Source organism: Chelon labrosus, assembly GCF_963514085.1.
Source record: "Chelon labrosus genome assembly, chromosome: 3".
Taxonomy (NCBI): domain Eukaryota; kingdom Metazoa; phylum Chordata; class Actinopteri; order Mugiliformes; family Mugilidae; genus Chelon; species Chelon labrosus.
In genome coordinates, this window is record NC_140339.1 from 26,765,996 (window position 1) to 26,784,133 (window position 18,138).

At 41.3% G+C, this 18,138-nt stretch overlaps 1 protein-coding gene across 1 annotated transcript in view; it reads left to right on the forward strand.

The window, feature by feature from the left end:
- Positions 1-8,427: 8,427 nt before the first annotated feature.
- Positions 8,428-18,138, forward strand: part of syt7b (synaptotagmin VIIb) — a gene marked incomplete at its 5' end in the record, with an annotated part of 96,193 nt that continues 86,482 nt past the window's right edge. The window contains one exon of the mRNA XM_084574924.1: positions 8,428-8,476. Coding sequence (XP_084431050.1) covers positions 8,428-8,476 — 49 coding nt within the window. The remainder of the gene's footprint in view (positions 8,477-18,138) is intronic.

Here is an 18,138-nt window from a genome sequence, read left to right on the forward strand (position 1 = left end):
TGGTCCTCCCTCAGAGTCCAGTCTAGTATCCTGCGACTGCAGCATGATCCCAGCAGACTGCAGGAAAGGGTGTTTGTCCTCCACTGCAGGTGCTACACAGCAAACTCTCCCAGGCTACGGCCCGGGTGACACAAAGCAGTGGCGTGAAAGAGCGACGCACAAGAGGTGAGAAACTAAGCACAGACCCACAGTACAGGAAAAAGCAGGATGAGAGGAAGGAAATACTGATGAAAACTTTCAAAACATAGTGGCACGTCAACATGCTCTGGGCTTCCTTATAGGTTTTTGTTATGGCTCTCCAGGGGCCCTTCACTTTCTCTGATAGAAATGCATTAGTCTCCTCCATTTGCCCTCATCATCCTCAATCCGGATCATCACTCTCTTCCTGAGCTGCACCACAGTTCCTTTCTATTAGTCTCGTGTCGTCTCCCAACAGAACTCAATATTTATTCAGTTAACGTCTTTGTTGGCATTAGTAAATGTAATTTATCATCCCTAAACATCTGTCTACTCAATGGTAGTGACACACAACTTCAAATATAAGGGACGACGTGTGAAAATATATATATATTTTTTTTTTTTTTACCCAGGGAGCAGTGTTAACTTTTGATTTCACAGAACAAAAATGCAAATTGTTTCTGTCTGTCGTGCCACCAAGATTGTGTCAATGTGTAGTGCTGTAAATGGAGTCAAAAAGATTTAAAATCATGCTGTGTCATAGAAAACACTTTAAGAGCATTATTTTATAAGCTTCATGCAGCTTGATACGTACTCATCAATCATGGGGCATCATCAATATTACTGCTACTGACATGAAAGAAATTAACAAAACAAGATGGTAAACATTAAGACGGCCTAAGGAAGTCATACAAGTGAACTGTGGCTAGTGAATGAGAACAGAGGCTAAGGACATTGTATAACAGTGCATGATACAAAGCAGATCCTGTGAGACTGTCCTCTGCTCCCTCGGAACAATGAACAGCCAGACACAACGCCTGTCAGCAACTGTCCTCCCCTGTGGCTGGGACACACATATCCACCACCAAATGTAGCCTTTACATACAAGTCTTACATTCAGGTCTTAAAACAAGTTTATTTTAAGTGGACGATATTAAGATAAAGGCACAAGAGAGTATTAGGCCTATACTTTACCTCACTATTTTCAACTTCAATCCCACTGAATTTTTTTGAACCACTGAATTGTTGGGAAAGTGCTGGGTAATAGGGTCTATAGTGTATAATTGAAAGAAAATGAGCACATAACGCCATAAAAAGCCATTCCCACAAAGAGGACTAAGAAAGATGTGCCTGGGGTGCCTTTTAATAAAAGCATGTTGGAAAAGATCTGGACCATTAAGGACGTCTAAAATTTAATGACCTACCTCTTATCTCAGGAAAAACTGAAACCTATTCGTAATGTGTGTACAATCGATAATTTTAGACGCAGACCAGGCTGCGGATGGATGAATCACCGAGAAACGTAGCATTAGGTGTGAACAGACTTCAACCTGTTTTTAAACGAGTTGCCCAGGAAATCATACAGTCTAAATTATACAGAGGACTTCAGAAGCAAAGGGCCGTTTTCGGTCAAAGCTCACCGCCCTGTTGTTGACACCGATGCTAAGGACAAGTCCACAGGCTGAGCGATCAGCATCCGTCCACCGTCCTCCGGGTGCCTCCACCTCGGAGGAAGATGGCTATAACCTCCCGTGGACAGAGCACGGTGTTTACTTCTATTTTAGGTTATTCGTATAATTTAAAGTCTTACCTGGAGAATGGCATATGCCGATCAAGTCACCTCCCTTTGAGCTTTGTGAGGGATGGAGCTGGCTGTTCGCGCATCACTCGGTGTGCGTTTCAGCGACAGAAAGCGTACGGAGCACGGCGCCTGACAACGGCGCCCCGGAACGAGCATAACACCAGACGAGCCCACTGCAGTTGTCTGGTCGGTGGATGAACACGGCTACCCCACCCGAGCAGCGTCAGCTCGACCATTAACTGCCACATTCAGGACTTTAAAAGTTTATCTGCAGCATTTAATTCCTGGTTAAAACATCCATAGCATCATCTAGGAATGATTTGTGTAGCTACATATAAATACACCTGTTTTGTATAGGTTTTTATTTGAATGCATCACTGACTTAAAAAAAATTGCGTAATGCCCATCAAGGGACAGATTTTGAAAATTAGTCCACTGTAGTCCACATGGGACATTGCTTTTGCAACTGTCAATCTTTCACTGTGCTTGCTCCTTTATATAAATAAACTACTAAATACAGAAGTCTATTACTCAGCTATTGGCACTGTCATTAGGCCATACTGTATGGATTATACACTCACTTGCATGTTTATTAGAAACACTGGTGAAAAAAAAAAAAAATACATTCTAATATACAAGTCCTGCATTGAATCTTAGCTTCATGAAGGCTCTGGTATTCAGCATTTATTTCAAATGACTGAGAGCTGTTGATTCATCTGTGTTTTCATTTTGGAGGCTGTTTGTAGTACTGTTGAACGGTATTGTGTTGTACTGACATATACTTATGTTGTTTTGACAATTTGACATTTGTGTTTAATTCAGTGACATATACTTACGTTGTTTTGACAATGTGACATTTGTGTTTAATTCAGTCCAGTTTAACAGCCTAACAAACTGCATCCTAGCTTCAAGACTCTGCCATATGTCACTGTACAACACTTACCAGTTTGTTAAAATCGTCCCAAAATTCTGTGGCATGTGAATTTTTACAATTTCACTACGCACTTACAACAAATAAAGATGGCAGCTGGAAGTGATTTATCTTTGAATGTTTTAGTACCATGGGTGGAAAAATACAAAAATAGTAAAAAATAATATAAACAAAGCCTTCATCTCTCACAACGGCTTTCATTTTTTAGCCTGATTAGACCGTTCTTTGTTTGGCTGCCAAACAGCTGTTAAGAACACGTTCATCAGTGACAGGCTGCCACTGGTGAATCACACAGCTCCACACTGAGAAGATGTGTAATCAACTATAATAATAGATAACACGTGTGAGTCTTTAAGGAACAAAACAAAACAAAAAAAAATGCTAAACCACAGGTGTATGAATTCAGGTGTCAATTCAGGTGCTCAAATCACTCAAATATTATATTTTTAAATTTCAACAGTGAGTTGTTATTCCATAAAAAATCACTTTTCACAGTTAGTTTTGTAGAAATGAGTCCCAGTGATTTCATTGGTTTCATTTTGGAGATTAATTGTATTGCAATCCTTCCCCCGATCGCCGTTACAAACTTAATTAACCTTTGTAGATATGCCTCGAGCTTTGTTGTGTTATCCATGCTAAGATAAAAATAGGATTTTGTTACATTCACCCATTCCTAAGCAAGAATGATTTCCTATAGAGCAATCTACTTCAGATTTCAGGTGGAAGTGAGCACTGCCACCAAGTGTCCACGTCTTAACATTACTGCTGGATCAAGCACCAAGAGCTCAATCACAAAAGGACGCAGCTTAAATCTGTCATTCATTCATTCATTTCTGTCCTGTGAAGGGTCGCAGGGGGTTATCGGACGAAAGGCGGGGTACTCCCTGGACAAGTCACCAGTCCACCACAGGGCTAACACAGAGAGACAGACAACCATTCACACTCACATGACGTCTCACATCTATGGCCAATTTAGAATCGCCAATGAACCTAACCAGCATGTCTCTGGACAGTGGGAGGAAGATGGAGTACCCGGAGAAAACCCACAAAGACACAGGGAGAACATGCAAACTCCACACAGAAAGGCCATGGATTTGAACCCGGAACCTTCTTGCTGTGAAGCGTCAGTGCTAACCACCATGCCACTGTGCCGCCCTGAAATCTGTTAAACAAAATAAAAATGAGATTACATCAACAAATGCAGTGGAAAACCAGCCTTTATCCCTCCAAGCCAGTAAAGATCTCAGTCCTAACACAGAATATGTGGGATTTCTGAAGGATGGGCCACATCTATTTGTGGTCAGAGATATAAAATGTGAGGAATATTCACTGAGGACATCCCCCACCTTCATGTAAAAATAAACTTTTTTTTTGTTTTTGCATGTCAGAAAAAAAAAATGCATTCTAATGGTAAGAACAGTTTATGAAATTAAACTCTTTGTTTGGTTACAGTTGTATTTAGATTTGCACATTTATGTAATCAGCTCCTCAAAACTAAGCGGCTGGTATCTTTCCTAATCCATTATATTTGGACATCTTTGCCAGCTGATGTAACTGTGTAACATCAGCTGCCTTATTAGTAAAGAACAACACCAATTAGTCACTTGTCACTATTCCAAATGTTCTGATGAATCATCTGCCCAGTAAAGTCTTCTTGTAAAGACCCTGCCTCTCTTATGCATTGATCAATATGTAAGTTGATCAATTTGCCAGTAGCTCTATCTTGGAAGTTTAATATCCATCACATTATAAATACTGTTTCAAATATGCTTTTTTTTTTAGAGAAGAAGAGATTTTGTAAGCTGCTGAGGATATCTCTTGTGTGTTTTAAGATATCAATACGTCTGCCGACACTGCAGAATACAATAGAAATGCTTACGTGGCTGAGAGAGATGGAAGACTGTCTCTGATGTTTTTCTTGCACTGACATTATGCAGGGCAGTAATGGGATAAACACTCCAAGAAAAGAGTATAAAATAAGGCTAGGGTGTGAGTCTAAGCAGAGGAAGATGTCATAGCATGAAAAAAATACATGTAGTTATATGTGGACAGAGCCAAATTTATTTGGGCTCTTAATCTTAACACCATATTGATCATATATAAGCACACTGGTCTCAAGTATCTCATGTCAGGTCTCATGTCAAACCAGTAAAATTGCCATTTAGACGTTTCTCAATAACTTCCAATAACAAAATGAAATAACAAAGCAACTATAGCTAGTCTTATGTTGTTGAAGAAATCATATCTAATCTCTGCATAGATGTTCTATGTCAGGGCTTTGGCTTTCAAGGACAGCCAGTGATGTACAAAAGCCATTTCTGAGAGGGACTGGTTTCCTGATTGGTGGTGCTGCTGAGATGACTTTTGGCAGTTTTCCTAATTTCTGTTTTCCTCTGAAGCATCTCCTTGACCAAGGACTTCTTGCTTGGTCACTCAGTCTGGCTGGTCAACCAACTTCAGTGTTTGAGTGTTAGAAATAGTTTCATACCCATGCCCTTATCTGTGTCCTGTCTCAGTATTGCTCCAGTGGTCTCAAGAAAAGTCTTCATAACTTGGTTTTTGTTGTAACTTGCAGTGCCAACAGTGGTACCTTATACACACAAGTGGGTGCCTTTGCTGCAGTTTGCTGCAGGTAGACTGGACACATTTCATGGTAATTAAAGCAAACAGGAGTCTGATCAAGTTATTTTTGGGGGGCTTCTGTGTCTTTTATTGGACAAATCGGTAGAAACGGACAGGAAGTTGGGTCTGAGAGAAGGGTTGACATGCAGGAAATAGCACAGTCTGTACACAAACCAGAGCCACTGATTTGAGGAATGTATCCTCAGTTAATGGTGAGCCACTCAACCCCTAATTTCTGAGTTTTAATAAACTGCAAACGCATATTTGCATTCAGTTATTATGAGTATTTGTCCATTTAAAATTCAATTAATCAATTATTCAATAAGTGAAAAGGGTGAAGGGGTCTGCATAGTTTCTGTTTCAACTATATGCTTTCCCATTGCATTGAAAGTTGTCATTTGACCTGACATTTCTGAAATGAATAAGACCTTCTAACAATAATGCTGGTGATTGTGATCTAATGGCTCTAAATTTAACCTGGAATCCGAGTGCTGTCTTAGCTTCAAATAAACTAGCATCACACAGACTGAGCAAAGTCGTTTTGAAGAAATTTCCCAGCATCCATGAAAAGCCCTGACAGATTAAAGCATGACTTGAGTTGTGTTGATGAATGTGTTGTTTGACTTCAGAGAAGACCTGTGACAGGCTAATAAATATTCATCACAAAGATAGCGTGAGAAAACCTGAAGGTGTGAGGGCGAGGGAGGGAGCTGACGCAATGAGAAGTTTGGGAGAGAAAAAGCTGCTTGTGTCTTAAGTCTGACACACATTTTTTTTATTTTTATTCTTATTATATTTTTTTTAGGAATGATTTCATTGGGTATATCCAACAGATTAAATGTAATCCACGTTTCTAATAAAGCAGAACATCTGCTTTACACAGAAGCCCAATAATCACACAAGATGCCAGAGTTGCTATCACAGTAGCGGTTTCAGACAGAAATCTGAGAGGTAGAACAAAGAAATAAAGGTGTAGCAGAGCACTGAACTGGCACTGAGCTCTTCAAGATAAAGCACTGCTACAATGTGGCAAATTAAATTAAACACTCCCAAAAATTGTCAGTTTATAACATCACAGATAAAGACATACACACCATGGGCTTCTCTGATAAATAAATAAATGCACGGATGATGAGCCACAGCTCTGTTTAGTATATTTGTTTCTGCTGATGACGAAAACTTATTTTAAACTTGTAATAGTCCACGTCTTTTGTACATTTTTTCCATGAATCCCAGAGTGGCATAGAATTCTATTCTTAGATGCTTTGTATCTCCCCCAAAATAACCTGGTATTACCGATGTAGGTGTCATTTACATTAAACAGAAGTAATCAGCTGACCATATGGACAAATCAAATCAAAGCCTTGTATATGTTTGATTACACAAGACTTAATTGAAGACAAAATGATTGGTTCACATTAATTTGATGCATAAACCTATTCTTTGTGAAAACTGGTATCCAGCCACAGATGCTTTAAATAAGCTGCTATGTTTTGAAGTGTTTCTTAGTGACTTCTTCTATGGCAGGCAAAACGGCAGACACTGAAATGTTACACAAGATCAAACCATAGAACAGAAACTTAGAAGGTTATGAGGTGGGCTGAGGAATTATCATCACCATTGAAGCCAGGCAGCACAGTAGTGTGGTGGTTAGCACTGATGCCCCACAGCAAGATGGCTCTGGGTTTGAATCTACCGGCCGACCAGGATCCCCCTGTGTGGAGCCTGCACGCTCACCCTGAGAGTCTGTCTCTCTCTGTTAGCCCTGTGATAGACTGGCGACCTGTCCAGGGTGTGCCCTGCCTCTCACCCAAAGACCCCCCAACACCCCAGAGGACAAGCAGTCACAGCTAGGACAAGCGGTGGGTTACAGGAAATTAATGAATATATGGGAGCCAGTCTGAGTTTTTACTAGGCTGCATAACTGTGCAAATCAAAGTCAACCAATACTAGGTACTTTAAGAACTTCCTTTCTGTTATACTATTATCACCCATACTTTATGTAAATACTATAATAATTTATAATAACTATATTATTTTCCACTGCTGAGACGGGAGGGCAGAGATTCCTTATCAGCATCCAGATGACCGCCACTGATTGATGTGTAACACTAGAGACCGCCAGTGAGCCACGTTACTCTCTTGGCTCCGGGCGAACGTGAACGGTGAGTAAATGCACCTTATCGGCTGCACAGGCCCATTGGCTGTAATGACAGGACGATAATAATGAAAGCGCACAGGCTGCTCATGACACTTACACTAATGAAAAGCTATAGAGGCTCAACACGTGAGCAAGAGGTGAAACTTGGTCTACAACTCCGACGGGTTGTGCGTAAAAGGCATCTATATTCTCACTGACTATGGATGCCATAGTGTAACCACCGGTATAATCAGGACCAGGACCGACTGTCAAAAGCAGTCATTTGATTAGTCTGCTACTTCAGCTTTTTTCCTGTCACTGAGTGGCGGTAAAGTAGCCTACACTGATCAGTAGAATCGGCTGTCAGATTAATCACTGTTATCACAAGGGTAACTGAAACAAGCTGCACTTCGCGACCATGCAATTTTGCCTTTGTAAATATAAGCGATAATGGCTCATTTAAAAAATACGAAATGTCTCCAGTATATCAGTTTATTTGGGTTCCAATTCAACCAGGAGCCGCACATCGTGCAGTTCGAAGGGAAAGCTGTGCTGTGATGGAGACCTCCGATGAAATGGTCAACAGCACTGAGGGCGCACGGATTCCTCGCCTCAGCTCTGAGTAGACGACCTCCTACCGACTTACTTCACGTCACCCCGCCCGTCTGCCTGCCGTCTCCTCCCTAAAACCTTCGCTGCGACCAGCCCTCTGAGCGACTCTGAGGAAATCCAGACTGAGGAGGGAAAGTGAGAGAGCCAAAACACACATACTCCCAACATCACCTAGACTACCTGCTCCAGCACAACAAGGGGAGGAGGACGCACAAGTGCAGGCGCGTCCATGCGTGCCAGCCGAACAAGACATTAAGCGGCCAGAGGACCACAAATAATAAATTGGAATAAGAGTTTATCTTGAGAACTCTTTGGAAAAAGCGCACAGCTTTGCTACAAGAACAAGACAGCCTAAATGAGTACATGGTAAGAAGAGTCATGCATCTCAACAGAGAAGAAGATACCAGCAAAGGTGAGTAAAAGATTTAAACGGCCATCGGAGGATCATTTTAATAGAGGCTCCCTGCTCAGTTCAAAGCTCTCGCGTTGGTTGCCAGATGCCCTTGAGTGTGTCATGTTGATGTCAAGTAATGATGTTGGGGGTCATTCCAACAAGCTAATGGTAACTGCTGTAATGGTTCTGTTACTGTCTGTCTGCCTTCAAAAGGCACGGAAAAGCCTCGCATGGCAGCGGGAAGGGGTGTTGCATATACACCCAAGGTGGCAATATAGTGACTGTTTGCGAGACGGACACTTGAGCACTTGTTGTGCTCGGTTTGGATCCGCCGTGGATGGTCGCATCCACGGTCGTTTTCGCACGAGGTGACCTGAGCATAAACGCACAAGGTCATATTGATGAGCAGCCTGCCGTGTTCGTGTAGCTTCGCGGTGCATATGTTTGTATTGTAGTCTGTAATTGAGACGCAACGGATGTGTGCCCTCCGTTGTGGTCGGAGGGAAGAATTAGAGAGCAGACGGTGTGTAATGACACTAACCCTTCCATCAGGATAAGTAGCGATGGAGTAAATGGCTTTTGGTACCTGTGCCAGAGTCATGCAGGGTAATTTTACTGTCAATCTTTGAGCCGAGGTCGAGGTCACTGACTAACACCTGATGCTGAAGGAGATTCGCCTCTGTCTGTCTGTCGACGTGACGCAGCCTCTGTCTTAGTATGCATTGTCAAATACACACCAATAGGACTTGTCTTGTGTCCACCACACCCACGCTGAGTAAGTTAAGCATGATTTTAATGCATGACATGCAGTACATGCAACATGACTATCAGCTGCACTGTTGTCTCAACAATCTATTGCATGTATGTCCCACAACAATACTGCAAAAGCAAATAAGTGAGACATTAACAGTGCAGTTCTGTCCCGAAGTCATTTTCTCAGTTAAAATTTCAAGAGTCCCACCACACTCAAAGTGTTTGAAATCTCTCTATAAACTCTTGTTTCCTCATATCTGAGCAGCCCGCTGATGATGATATGATGATGCTGGCAGTGGAATTACAACATTTCATTTCTTATGTGCAAAAGCCAAGCTTTACGGGAGGCTAATGTCTTTGTTTTTACCAGCTGTAAAGCATGCTGTTTAGTGAGGAGTTCCCCATGTGGTGAGTGGTGCCCCGCACAGTGGCACACTGCATCACCCCTCATCTAAAATGTCTTACGACCTCATTGCCAGATACCATTTCACCGGGGACAAAAGATGAGTCACCATCTGCAACTAGAAGTGATTTCATGATTACATGACAGGCATGTGTGTACGTGTCCTTGTGTTACTCAAGCTATGGGGACATAAATCAGCTTGCACAGTAACAATGTGGGGACCCGCCTCCCCTACAGAGACAAAATGCAAGTCCCCGCAACTTAAATTGTTCCATTTTAGTAGGTAGACTTGGTTAAGCTTGGCTAGGGTTGGGTTTGCTGACCAGAAAATGTATGTGAGTCAACATAATGTCCTCTGAAGTGACGGCATCATGGCTCTGTGTGTGTCTGCCTGTGTGAGACAGAGAGACAAAGTGTGTGTGTCTGTGACAGTGTCTGTATATCTGAAAGTGAGAGGGAATGTGTGAGAGAGTTGTGCGAGTCAAAAGGTACTAATGAAAATGCTAAAAATAACAGCAGGGCTTAGCCTGAAAGACAGCAATTTACATATGGAGAAAGCTGGTGTAATACATATTATGAATGCCGTTGCATAACATTGATGATGGCTGTGACTCCACTACTGATATAATAACGAAGCAATTTGAAGACAGAGCGGTCACATAAATCTTAATATAACCCATGATCAGTATATGTTGTATAAAAGTGAACAGCGATAGCTAGTTTGCTGTTTAGATTTTGATATTGATATTTCTACAGAGACCTAAATAAGAAAGTGTTGCTCTAACCTGTTAAAATTCAGTTAAGAGTATTCATGTTTTCCATCAAACTGTCACAAAGCAGTGTGATGACAAAACACAAATAAAGAACAAACCTTTTTGTTTTTTCATAGACACCGTTCATGTGTTACCAAGCTATTCTAATAGTGTAAATTACTCCAGGTGACAAATTCTGACCTGTTCTCTGTGGCTGGCCTGCTCACCACTCAAACTAAACTCTGCTAAAACAGATGGTGTTTTGTGCTTATAAGCTGCTTGCTGTGTCAAAATGAATCAAATCAATAGCTCACATTCATTACAAAAAAGTTATAGCCCAGCCTCCAGCTTTAATTGTCAGGTTGCATTACCTCGAATAGTCTAGACGACGCAGAAAGACATTTTTCTTCCAGACAGTCTATTTCAGGTTCAATTTCAGGAAATTGTTCATTCAGTAAAGCATATGTAATTCACGGTAAAACAGAAGTGACTGTACAGTTTATCAAAATATGAATCTGCAAGTTCACAAAGGCAACAGTGTGAAGCCATCCCAGTAAACATTAGTCCTATAGTGAGCTGAACTGTAAAATGTCACTCAAACTAGATGGGACTCACCGGAATGGCTGAGAATATGTTTTACAGCCAGATTAGTGCATTTGTGTACATTTTAAGTGGGGAGTGAAATTATTTCCCACCTGTTGGCTCTATGAGGTGCAGTTTAATCTCCCTTGCTAGCCATTCATTCTTGTGAAGTGATACATTTGAAATCACAAGTATTTGTCATACAAGATGTGATAGTTTATCATGCCATTTGAAAGGTTTTTTTATCAAGAACACAGGCCTTTCTGTATAAAGTATATTTTTGGTGGGACATAGTGCAGTGACTATAGCACAGCAGGAAAAGACAGTCATGTGATGCAACAGTAAGAGTTATTTTCATTGACAACTGAATAATAGATTTATTTATTTATTTATTTTCAAAATTATTCAGTTATATATCATTATCTTTTTTATTTACTCTAGGGAACAGTGAAACATTCCCTACCATAGGGTCTCACCACTACCCAAAGATATTTACGGTAACAACTGTGGGACTGCAGAAAATGAACAATTGAAAACCAATTAAACCAATTTGTCATTATTCATTCATTCATCTATCTTCTGTTACCGCTCTTCCTGTGAAGGGTCGTGTGGAGCTGAAGCCTATCCCAGCTGTCATCGGGCGAGAGGCGGGGTACACTCTGGACAGGTCTCCAGTCTATCGCAGGGCTAACACAGAGAGACAGACAACCATTCACACTCACATTCACACCCACGGCCAATTTTGAATTACCAGTTAACCTAACCAGCATGTCTTTGGATGGTGGGAGGAAGCTGGAGTACCGTACTCTGCCCCCAATTTGTCATTATTCCTAGGAAAATCGGAATGTTTTGTGTCCCACTTTCAAGGGGATTTCAGAATGAGTACTGACTGACTGTTCGGCTCAGAGAACCGGTACACTAGGAGAGGAACGGAAGTGACAAAAGTGAACAAAACACCACCTGACTGGCATGATTCAGGAGAGGCCAGCTCTGTGTGACAGTTTGTAGCTCTTTCTTGCTTCCTAGCCTACCAACTAATAGTAGGTCTTTGGTTTTCCTGGAACAGTTATTAAAGTCAAAACCAGTGCCAAAACCATATGCATGACTGCATATGCAACAGAAAAGAAGCCGCTTTCAAAGTGGGGCATGTTTTTTGCATGCCTGCATGACTTTGGTCCAGTTTCCTCCACAAGATGAAAGACATTAGGGTAACTGGAAGCTCTTGGAATTAATTCCTTGCAAAAGTCACAAGGAAGTGTGAATATGGAAGAACAGTTAGCATTCTCTGTGTGTTAGCTCTGTAACAGACCGGTGACCTGTGCAAAGTGTATTCTGTTTCTCACCTCATGTGAGCTGGGAGAGGCTCCAGCTCCCTGCAACCTGGCGCAGCAGAGGCAGATTAGAAGACGGCAGTCATGAAAAGTAGAATGTTGTGTTGTCTCGCATAACACCTGGCAGTGTATAAAGTAGTTAATTATGGCAGAAGTCTGTGATTATTTTCATTATGGATTAGTCTGTCAATGAGCTCAATTAGTCTCTGAATTGTCTAGTCAATAAACTGTCACAAAAATGCCAATCACAATTTCACAGTGCTGCTCACACAGTAATATATTAGAAGTGACAATTAAGTAACACAGTATGTTACATATAAACCCTGACAGCTCCTTCTGGTGCCCAGTAAGCACTTTTGCTGATGATACCATGTATTCTACTCAAATCAGATTTTCAATGTAGAACTTCTACTTATAAATTTGATTGTACTTTGAGAGACCTAAATACTTTTTGAGCCACTGGAGGATGAATGAGCATCTATAGTTTTCATTTAGTGTTTTTTTTTTTTACTTTTTTTTAAGTTTGGGGATATTCTGACAGTCTTACTATTATTTCATACTTTATGGTCATTAAGCTACAACCTTATAAAATGATTGAACCACGTTACCCTGATTTAATCAGAACCCGGGATCTGTTGAAGTTTGTGGTGGACTGACAGCTTTGTGTAGCTTAAGCAAAGATACCTTTTTGTAGTTTGTTGACATCTTTCACTACACAACAGACGATGTGTAAATGTCAAATATCAGGCAGTTGTCATAGAAAAGTGTAAAAGAAACTATTAATCCAGCACGTGACCAGTTTCAGATAACGGATTCAGCGTGAAATGTTTAATTAATATTACTGCTTAAATGAATGGACTGGAATCTTATTAGTGGTTTGAGACAAACTGTGTAAGAGAGGAGAGAGAGAGACAGAGCAGCAATTAATAGAATTTCAAACAATGGTATTTTTATTCCCTGTTCAACTCTGTCAGTGTTGGGAAGCAAGCCACTTAGATTTACAGGCATAAGAGACTAGACGGTGAAGACATGAAAGAGAAAATATTGCTCTCTTCTTCTTAGCTGCACACATATTTATAACCAAAGAGGAACATGATACAGGACTCCATCAAAACGACGTCTTAATTGAAAAGTCAGACAGAGGAGGGCTTATAAATACACACAAGTGTCACAGATGGTCATAGACGGGTTTGTGTGTGGTGACTGCACATATTGATTGATCAGTTTTAGTAAATTTCATTTCATTTTCATTTCATCTTCTATACCCGCTTATTCCTGTTAAGGGTCGCGGGGTCTGCAGCTGTCATCAGGCGAGAGGCGGGGTACACCCTGGACAGGTCACCAGTCCATCACAGGGCTAACACAGAGAGACAGACAACCATTCACACTCACACTCACACTCACACCTACGGCCAATTTAGAATCACCAATTAATCTAATGAGCATGTCTTTGGACGGTGGGAGGAAGCTGGAGTACCCGGAGAGAACCCACGCAGACACAGGGAGAACATGCAAACTCCACACAGAAAGGACCCAGTCGGCCCATGGATACGAACCCGGGACCTTCTCGCTGTGAGGCATCAGTGCAAACCACCTCACCACTGTGCCGCCCGTTTTAGTAAATTGACACCTTAAATTTCCCCTCATGATTTGCAGTTAGAAATAAAGGAATCACAGAACCAAGGCTTTTTTTCTTTGATGAAAACACTTGCATATTTATTCTGTGTATTAGATGTGAAGTGTCTTGTCTATGAAAATTACCATATTACCGTATTATGTGTAATTATATAAGTATCATACAAGCGGCAACCTCCAGGGTTGAAAAAAATAAAGTCAATGCTGAAGTGTCAAAAATTGCCTTGAATGGCCACTTGAGTCTAAAATGACCAACTTTATAGCAGAAATGATCATGTTTGCAGCTTTAGCTATTTTCTCAATGATTGACTACTGTAAGGATGGCACTAACAGGTGGGACTCAGCTCCTCTCATCCTCCACCTCTTGCCTGATTTTTTAATTAGCTGGGAGTTATGCTAAGTTCACACTAGCAGTGATAGAGCGACGAGCTACAATGCATTTTTAATGGAAGTACACGAAACGCCTCACACTTGTTGCTATGTGATGGGCAAGATGCATGACGTAGAAGCTGAGCTGGCTTCAACTGTTTTTGTTGCTCCATTGACGTGTCAACCAATTACACACATTACTCGTTCCACACAACCCCCGTGTCGCTGGCAACGCTGACAAAGTTGTAGCTTTTGTTGCTCGTTGTGCAAACTCACCATTAGTTTCACTGCCAATGGTGCTTCACCACACAGAACTTCAGGAATCTTCAGTGGGCGACTGCACACAGGTTTTGTCCGTCTTTAAATATAGCCCTTGGTATCATATAATAAGACACTGAAATAACACACTAAAATCATAAAATGTGTACAGATAGCACGCATCGTGAGTTGGTGTGTTACTCACACACTGTTAGATGACACCGGGCTGGTTTGCACATTACATTAGAATTGGTTTCTGGTGACTATTACTTGTCCGTATTTGCCTTTCTTCTGTGTTACCTCTCACTCTAACCGCTCACCATCATCACCGTCTAGATTTCACTGTGTACCTCGAAAATTATTGTTGGAGGCGAAGACTTTGGAATCTGGTTTAGGTTGCATCAAAAACATACCACTGTACCAGCAGTGTGGGTTGAAAATGTTGCTGGCAGATATAGGAGGCTGGTGGAGAAAGACCGAAATAGATAATTGGAGACAGAGGCAGAGAGGAAGGGAGAGAGGTAGTGTAGATTTTGAGTGAATATCTATGTTATTCATCCCAGAAGTGAGTACTTCTGAGAAGCAAAAGACAGAAAGAGACATACCCTATGCCTTTTAATCAGTGAACTCATTGAAGCAACACTGGTGTCTGAACACTGTAGACAGGAAAGAGCAGGATTACAGAGAAAAGAATCAAGAATCTGGATGGGCAGATTTTTGTGCAGATTTATGATTACACATTGTGAGAAAGATGATGTGCTTTATTTGGTGAAATGCTGAGAACAATAACAGTTCAGGTTTGTTCAGATAAATATAGTCTCAGAGGAGCCTGATTTCTCAGTGAGAATCATGGGTTGAGACAGAAGTATGTTGTATCTCCACATGACACACACCTTTTTTGTCTGGATAAATAACTAACATCAAATAACTTATGCACTCTTTCCTACATTACACTGTCTCCATCTATGTCTGTGTTTTCTTTTGCGTCTTTGCAGTCTCCACACAATGAATGATAAATAGGATAACCACGCACACTTTGCACAGTCTCTGCTCCAAGGCATTAATGGAGCCATGCTCTGTTGTACTTACTAAAAGGGCAACTCTTGCTTTCCAATTACGTTTGGGTGCCATGTCATCTCTGGCTGCATTCGATCCAGAGGAAACATTTTGTTTGGAATGAATGAAGTGCAACATTTGTGAAGCACATTGCAGGTGGCAGGTGGTGTTTGGGGTGGATGGCAGGCACACAAAGCAAACAAATTTTGCACAACAGAGTGAGGGTCACATGCAAGAGTCCAGTCTGAGGTATGCTTTAGGCCCTGGACACACTGAAATCTTTGAAGTCACTGTGGACTGTTTTCTTGATCTGTCTATGCACCCTCACCTCCTTCCTACTGGGTTTTGCCAATTCATAACAATAAAAAAACATCCTCTTTCATTACCATCATTATTACTGTGGGTTTTGGAGGGCTTTGTCCTTGCCTGCAAGCATGTGGCTTGGGGCTCTTGCTAAAAAAACTGCTGATTTTTCTCTTTTTGAGAGGAGTTTCCTGCAAAAAAGAGATGAAAGAGAGAGATTGAGAGAGAATAAACCTACTACGATCTTAATATATGCACAAGTTTAGCTTATCACCTCCAGATCCCACCTAACTCGATAACAGGTGCCCCAATCAGCAGGAGTAGCTTGTGCTGTGACAAAGACGTGACCTGCAAACACTGCCAATTGTTTGTTGGACTGTTGCAGGCATCGTGCCTTTCTCACAGCTGAGTTAACAGTGAGGCTTCTTTAAGCGCCTCTTTTTGTTGCTCTCTAAGGTCCAGAGCAATAGGGCAGCCTGCCTAGAAACCCACTGTAAAGTGGTGATTCTTTTAGTTTTGCATCAACGTAAGATAGGATGGATATTGTTTGGGACTCCTGTCTCAACCCACAGTGACCTTGTGTGACTCCGAAAGACACTCAGGATGAGTAAGGCAGAGGGCTATTTGTGGTTTGTTCTCCTGCCCAGAATGGAGGCTTGAGTGAGGGAGCCCTATTGCATCAACAGTAAACGTGAAACTTGGCTCTCTCCGTGTTATTGAGCTGCACACAAAATTAATTGTTTAAGTGGAGGGTTGAAGCCTGGCTGGATGTTTGGATGGATGACGAAAAATACAAGAATATAAGACGTGTGCACCCCACCCAGAGCGAGAGAGAGAGGCGAACAGGATATTATAAGAAAAGATATCAGCAGTCTAGCCAGGAACAGATGGTGAGACTGAGCTACGCACAGACAGGATCTTCCTGCCAATACAGTACTGACAGAGAACAGTGTCAGCGTGTACATGCAGACACATATAAACACAGTCCTCGACTTGTAAAAGTCTTGATGAGGGAGCGTCAATGATCTCAAAGGCAGCATTGCTGTCACAGTCACACCCCCAGCCCTTAATTTCCTCTCTCCTCTTTTATTCAGTTTCCTCTCCTTTCATTCCACTGTTACTGTACCAACCCTCATCTTCTTCAAGTGAAACTCTATTGGCTCTCTAGAAGTAAAATGATAGCATAATGTGACTGAATACTAACGGATGCCTGATGATGAAGCAAGTTTTCAGTTGATTTAGTTTTGGATACAGTTCCCAGCAAAAACACTTAGAGTATGTTGGACTCGTACATTATTCATCACAGGTAGTAGAGATGCGATGTAATTAAATAAGCTAATGCAAAGAGGCGCTTAGGGACTATTAAATGTACCACAAATGTTTAGTTCACAGTTAATTTGATTTATAATTTGTCTGGTTCATATCAGACATCCTAACCTAAGTATCGCCCTGGGGTGGAGCAGGCATCAGCTGGGGCCAGGTTGCATGTGTAGTCCTGGGAGTCCTGGGGACCTATCTTAGTCAAAAAGTGTGGACCAGGCACAGAGAGATGCAACTCTGAAGTACGCACACTGACCACAATGTTGGGTATGGCACGCTGCTGACTATGGTTTACTTTTCTTGTAAACCTTTACTCAAGTTATTTTGAGACTCTGGATGTATTTGTTTTTAAAGCTTTTTCTTTCCAGGCAGAATGTTTAAGATAATGATTCAGACATTTTCTCCTCAGATTAAAAGTCAACATTTACCTTTCTTGCACAAGACTGAAGAAATCACTGAAACGTTCAAAGCTGTTCTTCAGGGTAGTTGTTCTGTGAACTCTGTCAACTTGTGTTTCTGTTAAACCCAGGGTGAAATACAAGCCATGCAATTACTGAAACATAATTGACTGTACAGTATGAAACTACTGAGAGTGAATCACACCTTATCACTACCCACTGTTTGCTGTTTAATCTGCTTTAAAACAGCCTGGGTCAGTACATAAAGTCAATGTGATGCAAACTAATCTATATCTATGCATTATATTTGCTATCCAACGGGCTACAGCTATCAATTGTTTTCATTATCAATCATCTATCAATCATCTTTTTTTATGTTCGAAAAAAATGAACAAACAAAGGTGGATTCAGAAAAATTGCTTTTTATCATTTTATATAGTACGTACTTAAGATCAGCACTGTCACTGGACACATGCCAAACTTGAAATGGCTGAAGAATGTCAAAACCTCCCTTCCTTCT